Below are 13,216 nucleotides of genomic sequence, written 5' to 3'. Positions count from 1 at the left end.
CCATTTATGGGCCCACCCTCGTTGTAACTATATATACTCAACTTGTACATAGGTTACACCTCAGTAATAAAATTGACTAGAGTTGACCCCTTTTAGTTCTGGTTGCCAGTTAGTAGGTTAGGGCATGGACATGTTACTTGGCACAGCGCTCCTGGCATAAGTCACTGAGGCCGAAGCCCTCCGCCACGGAGACATTCCTTCATCTCGATCTGGTCTCTGACACCTTGCTCCTTTTGATTCCGGACCCCTCCTTATATACAATGTACTTAGTAACTTGTAATCTCAGTCCGAAATCGACCTGAAATGCCCCCAAGAGACTTCCCCTCTGCTAGATCCAAAATTAGGGACCCCCAGGACAACCAGCAATGGCACAGCACTCTGCCTGAGTCGCTGAGGCCGAGGTCCTTCCACGCTAAGTCTCCGACTCCACTCCAGAGTCGTCCGAATCCGCCCATTCTAACACAGCCCATATTTGGGACTAATTGTTTCCCAGCTGGAATAGATAGTCAAGAGGCTGCAAGGCTGCATAAATCACACCAAGAAGCTGTTGAGAAGCACTACCCCAATTGCATGGCAGAGGCGAATGCATTTTATGAAAAAGCCCTGATACATTGTGGAGACATTGTTTTGTCAAAGGATGAAAGGGATGCTAAACCCAACAAAGGCCTCTATCTGTTGCAGAATGTCATATCCATAACTACTCCGCCAACGTTCTGGTTCACCTCCTGTTCATCCTCTCCCTCACCCCTGCCATACCCTCCAGACCTCTGTTCCACCTCTGCCTCCGATCTCCGGTACCTTCTCTGGTACCTCTTATCCTCATCTTAGATGTTTATTAATATTTCTACCTACCCAATATTACTATGGACCTCCTAGGACCTCTGCCAACCCCACAAAGGTTTTCCCACTTCCCAATAGCTGTTGCTAATTCCACCCTTCACCTACCCACTCCACAATGCTTGATAAGGCAATTCTCTCACAAGCTTGCTGACCTGGCAAGTGGGTAAGTCCATCTTGGGTTTTCCCTTTGTTCCTATTTGTCTTGCATTATGTATATAAGTCCTGTACTGTAGTTGATGGCACCTCAGTGCAAAATCGACAATAACGACTATTCCCCCTGAGTTTGCGCCCCTTGTTCTGAAGTTAAGGACCAGACTCTAAGCATTAACCGAATGTAGGCACAGCACTCCCCTCCAAGTCACTGAGGCCATGGTCCTTCTGCCTGTCCTCTACCTCTGGCCTCCCTTCCGGGGAAAGGTCCAGGCATGCTCCCTCCTCGCTGTGTCCTGACACAGAAGGTAACTGGAAAGTACACTGCTCAGGTACAGTGGACAGGATTCTAGGGACTACTAGATTTGGTTCAACTAAGGCTTTGTGGTAGCTTGTCACACTCAGCACCATTCACCCCATTGGTGTGGCTGTAAGGGGGATTCATAGCAGATGACACACTTTCCCCTCGAGACTCAACTATCACTTTTACTAGCTCTCCAATGATTGTGGAAATGGTCAAAGCTATGGGCCTACCCCTCACAGAGGATGCCGCATTGGCGATGAGAAACTTTTACAATGGAATAAAGGCATTCAGGCATGGGTTTATGTTTAGAAGGGTACTGTTGGCTTACTTGTATCCCCCTCAGCCCACATCAACCTGACACCATCAAACAGAGGTATGAGTGACTTCTCCTCGCAGTCTGTGCAGGCTGAAATTGCTGCAGAGACTTCCTTCATCATTTTGGAGCATTCAACAACTCCAAAACGTCTACCAGCAAGGTGTTTGGGGCCTCTGACCTCATGAAGTCCATTGTGACGCATGCAAAGCAAAGCATCCATTTCAGTGATGATCTGTACCGATATTTGGGTAACACTACTGCAAATCAGAGGTTGAGTGTGATGCAGAGGATGTGGATTATCACACACCTTTATTGAAGATGAGGGAAGGCCTGAGCACTATAGACTGGGCATATGGGGTGCATACCGTTCACCACACTGATTGTGCTGGGAAGCTCAAAGCCATGATTCATATGTCCTACTTTTGCAGCACTATCCGCTTTGCTCATTGGTGATGTCTACTTGTAGAGGAGGCAACAGGCATAATGGACCTTGGGCACAACTGGAGAGGTGTCAACATACTTCTGTTCTTGCTTGAACACTGTCTCTGTTTTGCCAGTTGGCATTGCAGTGTTCAATGCCTAAACAGAGGGCTTCCATGTGATTGGACCCCACGTGAAACTGCACAGTGCATGTTACAGTTTGATCATGAGGATCCGGTGCAGACCTTAAGGGTGGAACACATGACAGATGGTACAGTGAATGTCAATGAAACTCAAAAGGCATGACTGATGGGTATGGGCTTACCAGATGAGTACCTGAAGCGTGAGGTGTTACACTGTGCACTGGATGGGAATGGCAATGTCAGTAAATTTACCTCAAAATGAAGTAAGGAGAGCAGTTGAGAAAATGACCATCATCCTGGCATCATCCCACAAATGTAAGGGAAGCACCCCAGACCCTACCACTGTGTCTCTGGAACGAGGCTCGATTGGAGACAGCACAATACCCACCCCATCTCCTAAGCGAATCAAAAGGGGTCTAGAGCCGTACGTATGCACACCTCAACCAAACGTCCTTGTGCAACACTGTCAGAGTCGGGATTCTTGTCGGACTCGGAATACTGTCAGAGATCTGGGATGCTGTCAGAGACTGGGAATATTGTTGGAGTCTGGCAGACTGTCAGAAGACAGATAGACGATGGATTGGGTTCTGTCTGAGTCGGGGTCAGAGATTGTGGCAGAGGTCTGTTGGAGCACGCACGCGGATATGCGGGCGGAAATATGCGGCGCGTCCGGAAGCGCTGTTCAAGGTTAGCAGAGTGGGATCGCGGCCTCAGCGACTCAGGTGGAGCGCTGTGCCCTGAGCTTGACGTTTGGGGGAGATCCCGTATTTACGGATTGACACTCACAGCGGACTTCAAACAAGACTTGCGGGCGGAGCGGACCTGTAGGAGGAGCGCGGACTCCGCGAGCACGGACTCAGAGGGGGGAAGCCCCCTTTGCAGAAGGAGAGACTCAGACCAGACAGGGGGGGTACTCTAGTTGATTTCAGACTGAGGTCCCCAAAAGTATTTACAAGGTATATAAATAGGCAAGAGGGAATATAGAAAGGCCGGTCAGTCCGGCGTGGTCCGGCGCGGAGATAAGCGGGGATTGTCAAACTAAATAAGGACAAGAGCCCGGGAACTGGAAAGGAGGAACAGATCACTAAACAATAAGTGGCAAGGGTTATTGATGAATAACTGAATGAGATCAATAACCTAGTGCCAATAAAGAGGGGATCAAATGCCGATATTGGCAGGGAAGCAAACAATAAATGGCACTCGGCAAGGAATGAATGATAAGCTGCCAAGTGACAAATGGCCAGAGGAAAAGCGGAGGTCAGCGCGCGGCGCCGATACAAGTCCGCAAATAAGCGGGGTCGGTGTGGTGCCGACACAAGTCCGCGAACAGAAGTTGATCTGCCAGCACTGTCACACAAGGACAGCATGAAGGCCAACAGAGGTACAGAGGGGAGTGGGAGTGTTGACCTGACCAGAGGTGTCAAGGGCAACCAGAAGTGGCCAGAAGGTGCAGAGATGGGCAGAGGGTGCGGAGTGGGCAGAGGGTGCGGAGTGGACGGAAGCGGGGCATGGCTGTGACCACATAGCGGGAAGCGATGAGTGTGGTTCAGATGGAGACAAGGCAGGCGTGACTGAATGCCGGGAGCGCCAAGGGCTCAGGAACTGGAGGTAAGGTCGGAATACCGGCAGGGTCTAGGTTCTGATTCTTGGCCAAGTCTCATGCAGTAAGGCAGGGGGCCAGACATGGGGTTGGGGGCTGGTTAGGATGGGTTTCGGGTCGGCGGATTCGCCTATCGGCATTGGTTCGCCGCTGACGGAGCCCCGGGATTTGTCGGTCGTGACAAACACCTAGGGCCAAGAAACAGGGAAGGAAGACTGCCCTACTTGAGAGCAAGGCGATGGGTCCACAGGATGAGGAAACAGTGCCTGAAACACCACCCAAACACTTGCCTGAACTGAGCATGTCTTCATTGCCAGTAAAAATGGAGGTGATAGACCTAGCTGGATCTCCGCAGGCCGCACATCAAGCCCCCTGGCAGGAATGTGGGCTGCAACTCCCTGACGAACCGGAAAACAACATCTTCACAGCACAGGCCAGTAAAATGAATATGGAGCTGCCTATGCCAATGGTCATCCCACCTATTAGGTTAATCCATCCAATGCCGCACAGTACTCCTGTCAAAGTTTGAGAGGCACCAAAGATCATAAATACTGGAAGTGCACACCTCACTGTGAACGAAGGGATAGTGGCTAGTACTCCTGTTGAGGTTTGAGAGGTGTCAAGGATCATAAATAACGGAGGCACACACCTTGCTGTGAATGGAGGGACAGCGGCTTGTGAACCATTGGAGGCACCATCTGTTGTAACTCAGGTTATGGCACCTCTGAGATGAACTGAGATGAACTGTAATGTTTATACAAGAGTAGAAACAGATAGAGTTCATCTCTGCAGTCATGTGACACATAAAAAGAAAAGAAAAGGAAATCAGACAAGAGGTAGATGGACTACAACACCATCTTCAACAATGAGCATGAGTGGTGAGGTTCCTACCTTTGATGCCTTCAAGTGTGCACGCCACTCAGTGTGGCGGAGCGCATGGAGAATCCTTCCAGGCCTTCATTTGCAGGCGCTAGCGGCAGAAGATGTTGAACTCCTTGTAAGGATTGACATTGTTGCCCAGTATGTTGAGAGGTGGGAGCCACCTCCCAATGTCTTGAACATTGGGCAACACTGGAGAATGGTCCACACTGCTGGACAGGAGCTTTGCGAAAGGGGTGCCGATGGCAGGGGCATTTCAATGCAGGTGTTACAGTTGCTTGATGAGATCGAGGCTGGCGAGGAGGAAGACATTATCAATATGTGGGCCTACATTGCCAGAGTAAGGGATTGTATTTCGAAGCTATTTACAATAAAGATGCTGTTATAAGACCCAACCCATGGGCTGAGCAACAGGTAATGGGAGTAGGGCAGCTTGCAGGTTCTAGCATACATAGGAAACAGCCACAGATGGCCACTGCATCTACAACTGAAAATGGGAATGTAATTCTTCCACAGTCAGCCAGTTTTGGGGAGCAGGAGGGCTCTCTGCCACTTTAAGTGCAAAGAGGCCAGTTTTGGGCTGCCAGTGAATAGACACAAACTCATCTTGAGGCAGGTTTCCTGACCTCTTCAACATCTCTGTTGTTCAAAGTTCGATGCCCTCAAAAAGGTGCCTTGCAGAATCAGCAATGAAATGAACAACATGGGGGTAGATAGAACCTTCTGCAGGGTAGATCCTTTGGCAGAATGCACACTTGAAGTGGTGAAGGTGAAAAGGATGAGGCAGAAACAAAGGAGATGTAGATATTCCTCTTCACTCAACTTGAAAGGCCTATGCAGGCACATTTTTTCAAGCACCTCAGATCTGAACGTCACCTCAATCACGTTGAACAATATGCATCCTGAGTTGGTTGTTGTTGTCATAATCTGGAAGCGATTGTATTTGAAGAGGTCCTGTGAGTAGATCCGGGCCCAGAGTTTGGCTATCTCACTAGGCATGGTGTCTGGACCTTGAGGGATGAGAGGGGCTGGTGAATGATCCAGGAGAGTCATGACTGTGGTCTTGTCAAACCCATGAGAAAGAGTCTCACTGATATATCCACCCGCTTGGTGTATAGTCCTCCATTTCAATATCTTTGAGAACAGCATCGGGGTATCTTGCTTGGAGGTATCGCTTGAGGCTTTGAGCTCCCTCCTGTGTCTTGCAGAGCAAGTTAAGACAGTGAGTTGTACCAGCCTGGCCAACCACTTCCTGGTTCACAATGCGGCCATGTACTTCTCGATACACAAGAATGCCCCACCGCTTGACAGCCTCCAAATCATCGCGCAGCTCCACTGCTGGACCTGACAGCTGTATGGATGTGCCTAGCCACACATCAGGGGTGCAATGGCCCTCCTTAGTCGATGGGATAGCACTAGGCAGGCCGATACTGTTAAAGAAATGGGTTCTGGGTAATCCATTTCTTTCCATCCTTATAGACAACTTGGGATCGTCAACCTTGTGTATGTAGGGTGGCCTAGTCGTGTAATGAGTATCATCCGATAGCCTTAGAGCTTTTGACAGAAAGCTGGGACCTCGTGGTGCTGCTGCGATGGATACTTGGCACTCGTTACATGAGCATACCGTGTGCAGATGTATAGGATCGCAAGTAAAGGGGATATCCCAAGCTGGACCAGTCGAGGGCAAGAGGCTAATGGGTACTTGGCACTCAAGGGAGCATACCGGTAGCGAGTGATATAACAGCTCCTTGAGGGAGCTTCCTGAGGTTGGGTTGACGGTGTTAAAGAAATGGGTTATGGGTAATCCATTTCTTTCCGTCCTTATAGACGACTTGGAATCGTTGACCTCATGTATGTAGGGTGGCCTAGTTGTGTAATGAGTATTGTCCGATAGCCTTAGAGCTTTTGACAGAAAGCTGGGACCTCGTGGTGAATGGGAGTCTGCTATGACGGATACTTGGCGCTTGTTATGTGAGCATACTGTGCACAGGTGTATAGGATCACAGGCAAAGGGGATATCCAGAACTGGACCAGTTGAGGACAAAGGGCTAGCGGGTACTTGGTGCTCAAGGGAGTGTACCGGTAGCGAGTGATATAACAGCTCCTTGAGGGAGCTTCCTGAGATTTGGTTGACGGGTACTTGGCACCCAGATGGGTGTACCGGCAACGAATGAGATTCCAGCTCCTTGAGGGAGCTACTTGAGGCTGGGTTGACAGATACTTGGCGCCCAGATGGGCGTTGTAATGGGTCTATCGCCTAGACTCGAGACAGAGAGAAGGGGGAGGGTGGTAGTGTGCGTGGGTGTGGTTCGTGGAGCTGGGTTTTGGTCCTGGGGCGCTACCGAGTCTGCAAAAACCTCAAACAAACACTCACCTACGTCTCTCTTGGACGTCAAGGCTGAGTATTATGATGAGAGGGGTCTTAGACGTGAGCAACAATCTCAAGGGGGCGTTAGGGTCGTGGATGGTGTCTTTGCCACTTGGATGCAACTTCTGCTTGTCCCTTCACGGGTCTATTCAATACTTGTTATGTACAAGCTGTTATCTAGTTTATATATGTTTGAAATGGAATTAATGGCATGGGGGAATGTAAACGGGCCGTTAGGCAACCGTAAATGATGAATATCCAATTGGAACAAAGAAACAATAAAAGAAAAATGAATGAATGGGGAATATGTGATAACGGGTCCGAAATGGAAATTGTGAAGGTTAACTCCGCAACACTTCGCCACAGCGCCCGCCTATCCTCCCGTCAGCAACATCCTCGTCTCCAGCTTTCCAACGAGCCCCTATTCATTCCAATTGGTGCAGTACTTCTTGAGATGTGGCCATTGACAGGTGCTGTCAAGACCTCGTGAGACTATACTCTGTGCTGAACCATCCGGGTATGGGATTGCCATTCTGGGAAGTGCTCTGGGGGTAAAGGAGGAAGGTATAGCATCACCAACGGGTAGAAAGATGGCTGGGTTGTATGTGTGGTTATGGAGATCTGGAGAGGGGGTGAAATTAGCGGCATGGTTGGGCATGGGAATTTTCCTTGGGGCTGTCGGGAATGATGGGGAAAATAAGGAAAAATAAGGAATGAGTTTATGAGTGTTGGATAGTGATAGAATGAGCATCGGGAGCGTCAGAGGGTATGTGGTGTATGTTGGTGGCCAAATTCCGCAGAATCTGACTTTTTGCGGTACATGGAGTTGTCCCCACAACAGCGTACCGGCAACGGGGTATGAGACCGTTCCTTTGGCGAACGGTCTGTGTTCGTGTCAATGGGTACTTGGCGCTTGTATGAGCGTACTGGTGATGGAGGGGTTAGTCGATCATAGGTCAAATGACATGTGGTGGGATCGGCAGCTACTTGGCGCTTGCAAGAGTGTACCAGCGACAAGGGGGATGGGCTTGTATCGAATACTAATCCGTCCATAGAGTTAACCAGATTCTCACCGTGAGGTGAGACAGACGAGAGCCCGGTACCTGGGTGAGTGATGTGAGTCGTAACAGAAGGTGTTTGTGCATACCTGAGTTGAGTCGCACACAAACTTGATGATCCATGGCTAGAGTCGTCAACCTCGGTAGGGATGACCCATATAGATGGTGACTGAGACATATACAATCTTACACAGACGTTACAGTGTTGGCACAAGGAGGTTTACAGTTGTTGCACAGAAGGTGAGGGTGTGTTATTCGTTTTGTTCCGTCTTTTTCGGCTGTAGCCGTACATGAACGTGACACTAACTATTGAATAAGAATGATCGCAAGAAGTCTCGCAAAATAGAATAAATAATCCAGCCAGCACCAAAACCCAATAAGGGAAAGCTTAGCATGGAGTGAGTGTATAAAAAAAGGGGGGAAAGTGGGGAGAATGTAAGAAAGAGATGGGAGGATGTGGAGAAGGAGGACCCACTGTGGTTGACGTTCAGTCGACACGGTCGCAAGAGACTCCATTCCTATAACATCACCCCCCAGTCTCTACCGACTGTGTTGGGGCAGATGAGGGCCATGCCATCAACGATCATCTTGATGAGGGGAACAGCTCCTAGATCGTGAATGGCACCGAATGGAAGGGTAATCATAGGGATCATCACATGGATGCGATGAGGACGCGTAGGAAGGTGGCACATTTCCGTGATGTCAGGGTACCGAGCTGCTCGGACTCTAAGTCAAGGGATCCCGAGCCTTCGCTGGAGCTGAGGCCAAGGGGGACAGGATCAGTCTCAATGGGGGAACCCGGCAAAGTGGATTGCGATAGGGATTCCAGCTGAGCAGCGAGGGGAAGTGAGAGAAGAAAGTTATCTTCCTCACTCACTACCCAGGGAATGATAAAGTCAGTATACCCGGCAAAGCGGGGCCGCTCTACAGAAGGAAATATAACAAATGTCTGTGCCAGTCCAGGGATGATGATCAGGCTGTGCGGGTATGGGGCAGGTGTGTCATCAGTTGTGTGTAAGCAGTCTGGACTTAACCGGGCTGTACTCTGACACGTGATGGTAAGAAGGTGGCGCCGGATACAGGGCCTGGGGAGGAGGTGTGGCCAGATTGACCACGAATGCAGGTACGGCCATGTTTGAGCTGCTGTCCACTACCCAGGTGGGATTCACTGGCAGGGCGACAGGGGCAGCGCGCGGAGCTGAGGATGTCGAAGGGGATTGATACGGCACTAAGCTTGATGAGGGACCCCTTGCACTCAGGGATCGAGAATTTGTTTGAGGTTCCCTCTGAACTAGCGAGTCTCAGGAGGCTTCCCAATGCCAAGATCTTTCATGGCTGTGGTCCTCCGGATGGTACGAGTCGGCCCCAGAGTTATATGGCTCGTCTTGCATACGCCAGCATGGTTGATCGGGACGGTTTGCTATGTGCGCCCTTCTGGACCCGGGGTAAGGATTCGACCTCCTCTCCTCTCTTGGGAGTCTCTGCCAGCGAGCCAGGCTCGAGGTGTTTGAGAGGGAGGATGAGGCGGACAATGCGGTTGAGGAAAGGGGAACCGGCAAGGAAGACGGTGTCCCAAAATTCAGTGAGAACAACGAATCGCCAGTTCCAGGCCATTCAGGGGAAGGAGGAAAGGAATCCGGGACAGCAAGGTCATGGACGGTAAGGTCTTCGTTCTGTGGTTTGACATCATTGTCGATGACCATCAGTTGGTTAGGTTGTAGTAGATGGCGTTCCGCATTGTCTTCCAACACCACATCTGTAGCCTCGTTATGAGTCATGAATCGTCCTGTGTCCACGTAATAGAAAGCTCTATGGTATCGCCTCCTTTCAACCAACTTGAGAGTGGAAAGATCTTGACTGGATGTGGGTGGTCCAGGCCATGTCAGCTTTCACAAATAAGAGTCTCGATCCTCCATCCTGTCATATCCCGGAATCCTGACCCCGCGCTCTCCCACCACACCACACCTTCCTAACAATTTCACCATCCCCTACACCATAACTCCCCACTCCCCAAGTCACCTTCCTTCCTAACTGTCTCAGCTCCGGCCTGTTTGTGGCACACCGAACCTTGGCCACTCCCATCCCGGAAGCTCGGCCCCGAGTCGGAACATTCGGAGACTCCGGATTTGCTCCGATCTCCCGACGGATCTCCAACATCCCATGACATACCCCTAAACCATTTCCCCACCCATTTCATTTATTGGAGTCACCCAACATCCTTCGGATACATAACTCCGCTTTCGGAGCTATCCGCATCCTTTGGTGACCCCACTCACATCATCACTTATTAGTTACCTTCCATTTATAGCACAACTATCTTCTTCTTACCATTCAGTCGGCTAACCCCCTCTTACCCATTTGTCGTTCCCATTCATCTTCTGGCCTCTTACTCTGCCCTCCTTGACCCGACACCTCAGTTCCCCGTTAAGGATATCGTTCGGGACCTCTCGGTATCATTTGGCACCTTTCGGTGTTTTCTATTATCATTCGGACTTTGACTAAAGTCCTTTCCATTCCTCCCTGTAGATTAGAACCTGTAGTTTTCCCCAGTTCTAATCTCGACTAAAATGTTACCCCATGTCCCTCTGAATGAATCCCAACCCCTTTCTACAAGATACCTCAGACACAAGAAATACAAGGACTAACTGAGACATAATGGAGGCACAGTGCTCCCTCCGAGTCGCTGAGGCCGCGTCCTTCTTAGAGCCTCTTGTACCATCCAGCAGAACTGGGCTTCCTGGAGAAGCTTCGGTTCACTACCGGAGCTCCCAGATCCCCTCTAGTTGAGCCCTGCCTGCATTCGGACTCACGCATTTTCCCCTATGATCCGGGTTTTTGACACATCCCTGGTAACGGGTCTGGGGGCCTTCCCACACTGGCCAGTCGAAGAACCATTGTAACCTTGAGTCTCCAAGGTGCTGAGCTAAGAGGGTCCGTGCCCTGGCGGTGCAGTCTGGTGAGTCAAAATTTTCCAGGTGGTTGTCCTTTTTCCGGTGACAGGCCAACCCACATGCCACATATGGCATCAGCTTGAGCAGTTCCAACGTGGTTTGGTCATCGACTGAGCCATCCTCAACAATTATTCCTTTTGGAGGTTCGAACCAGTCTACTTCCCGATCCAGATTGATGGAATCCAGCGACAGGCGGTCTCGTGCCCAGACGAAGTTAACGAAAGCCACAAGAAGAGAGATGATGCGTAAGATGTAGTACTATGATAATCGGATGCTGCAATGGAGCAAATTGGAAGGCAAAAGCGTTTCGATCTTGTTCGTGGTCTCCTCCAGCTTCCGATTCCACTCTGTAGATGACGTCATGCAATTCTGCTGGTAGTCGTAGGGACGAGTGGGCCTCAGCTGCGAGTGTGGCCGTCTTGGCTGCTGTCAGGGCACGGCCTTACCGGCTACCCTGACTCCCTATGCCGGAAGGGAGTTGCCGTAAGACGATCCGGAGTGATCTGAAGAACGCAGGTAATCTCGCTTAGCTCTCGCTTAGCTCCCGCTTCTATCTTCCGTCCACATGTCACCCCTTTCCCACACCTCGCTTACGATTACCCGAATGAATACTTATCTCTTTCATGTCGTCATTCTATCGGTTAGCTCTTATCTCATTGTAACCACACTCTAGTGGGTAGCGGTACCCATGTATATAACCCCTATCTCTGCTGAGGGTGGCGCCTCAGCATTAACAACGACTAGGATTCTCGGGAACACCCTCATCGTTGTGAACTGACACGCAGTCCCTGACAGCTGCCTGCCAACGCTCTAGCAGCGGGGTAAGGGCTCTGGGCGGTACATTTTGGTTATGGTTTTCTTTCAACACTTCCACCTCGTTGAGATGATGGTCTTCTGGAACCAGTATCCATAGTCGATCGAGCAGATGAGGACCAGAGCCCAGGCTTCTAACGGGTACATAGGAGAATACAGGATCTGACACCCCAAACTGACCATTCAACCACATACTATGTGATGAAGCGATTTTGAAAGGCTCCATGTCGATCTCAATGGCTTCTAGTCCGGCATGATCCACTCTATGAGCGTTGGTGATCACAACAGAGTTGCTGGGGGCAGGCCTTTGGCTGATGCTGGCTAAGGCTAGCGACATGGGACAAGGTTGAGAAGTGGGAGAGATCGATAGTGATCAGGAGTGAGCGATGATTGGTTGATGCCGTGATCTGGCTCCGACTCGGGAAGTCCCAACTTTGCTCGATTGGGCAGTAGGCGCTTAATAGCGTCTGCTCAAGCCAGTCCTCGATTTATATTTCGCCAGTATTTCAGGTGCATTTCTGAGGTCTCTTTCCGTCACCCATGTATCTTCCTGGGCTCCATACCCTTTCCACTGAACTCTGAATAACGTTTTCCCCTTTCGTCTCCTGTGCCCCACCACATCGTCCACCTCGAACTCTTCCGAGGCTCTAATGTCATCTCTAGGGTTGGATAGGTGGGGTCGCGAGTCGTCTCCTGTGGGCCGGTATGGCCTTAAGTGAGCCACATTGACCACATTGTGCATCGGGTAGGAGTCAGGGAGCCTTAGCCGATACACATTGTCATTAATCACCTCTGTTACCTCGAAGGGTCCTATGTGTCTCTGCATCAGTTTGCGCCCTTCCCCTTTTGCTTCCAGGAGGTTTAACTTGTGGGGGTCGATGAGAACTAGGTCGCCTGCGCTGTATATAACTTCCTTGTGTTTAGAATTATAAGCTTTAATCTGTGATTGTTGGGCATTGAAGATGGCTTCACGGGCCCATTTTCGTCGAAGATTTAGGCCTTTCACCCTCTCCTCTGCCCTGACATTGAGACCTTCCTCCGGGACGAGGAATGAACTGGGAAGACAGGGTCGGAATCCCATGAGTAGTAGTGAGGCCGGGGTCTCGCCTGTGGCCGTGTGAGGGCTGTTGTTATATGCCAACATGAGGACGTCCAAATATTCGTGCCAGTCGTCTCGGTCCTTATTGATGAAGGCTCTTAGCATGACTTCCAGTTGTTGATTCATGACTTCCATCTGACCGTCTGTTTGGGGGTGAGCAGCGGTGGACATCGCCAGTTTAGTATCAAAATGATGAGCTAGGGAAGTCCAGAAAGTTGAGAGGAATTGTTACAGGAATGGGTTCCGGGGAACCCAACCTGAACCGTTCAGCTCAC

General features: G+C 50.3%; 3 protein-coding genes across 3 annotated transcripts; 2 read left to right on the top strand and 1 right to left on the bottom strand.

Annotated features, from left to right (window-relative positions):
- Positions 1–303: 303 nt before the first annotated feature.
- Positions 304–828, top strand: EI90DRAFT_3116083 (uncharacterized protein; the record flags this gene model as incomplete). The annotated part of the gene is made up of 1 exon (XM_039062853.1): positions 304–828. The coding sequence occupies one exon, from the start codon at positions 304–306 to the stop codon at positions 826–828; it is 525 nt and encodes a 174-aa protein (XP_038922807.1).
- Positions 829–4,638: 3,810 nt separating this feature from the next.
- On the top strand, positions 4,639–5,210 carry EI90DRAFT_3011693 (uncharacterized protein; the record flags this gene model as incomplete). Its single annotated transcript, XM_039056498.1, has 2 exons — positions 4,639–4,992; positions 5,169–5,210. The coding sequence occupies 2 exons, from the start codon at positions 4,639–4,641 to the stop codon at positions 5,208–5,210; spliced, it is 396 nt and encodes a 131-aa protein (XP_038922806.1).
- Positions 5,211–8,730: 3,520 nt separating this feature from the next.
- On the bottom strand, positions 8,731–9,211 carry EI90DRAFT_3116082 (uncharacterized protein; the record flags this gene model as incomplete). The annotated part of the gene is made up of 2 exons (XM_039062852.1): positions 8,731–9,055; positions 9,123–9,211. The coding sequence occupies 2 exons, from the start codon at positions 9,209–9,211 to the stop codon at positions 8,731–8,733; spliced, it is 414 nt and encodes a 137-aa protein (XP_038922805.1).
- Between the last annotated feature and the right edge of the window lie 4,005 nt (positions 9,212–13,216).

This window comes from Cantharellus anzutake (assembly GCF_015039405.1).
Source record: "Cantharellus anzutake strain C23 chromosome Unknown EI90scaffold_3, whole genome shotgun sequence".
Lineage (NCBI taxonomy): Eukaryota > Fungi > Basidiomycota > Agaricomycetes > Cantharellales > Hydnaceae > Cantharellus > Cantharellus anzutake.
This window is presented reverse-complemented; position numbering and strand designations above follow the sequence as displayed.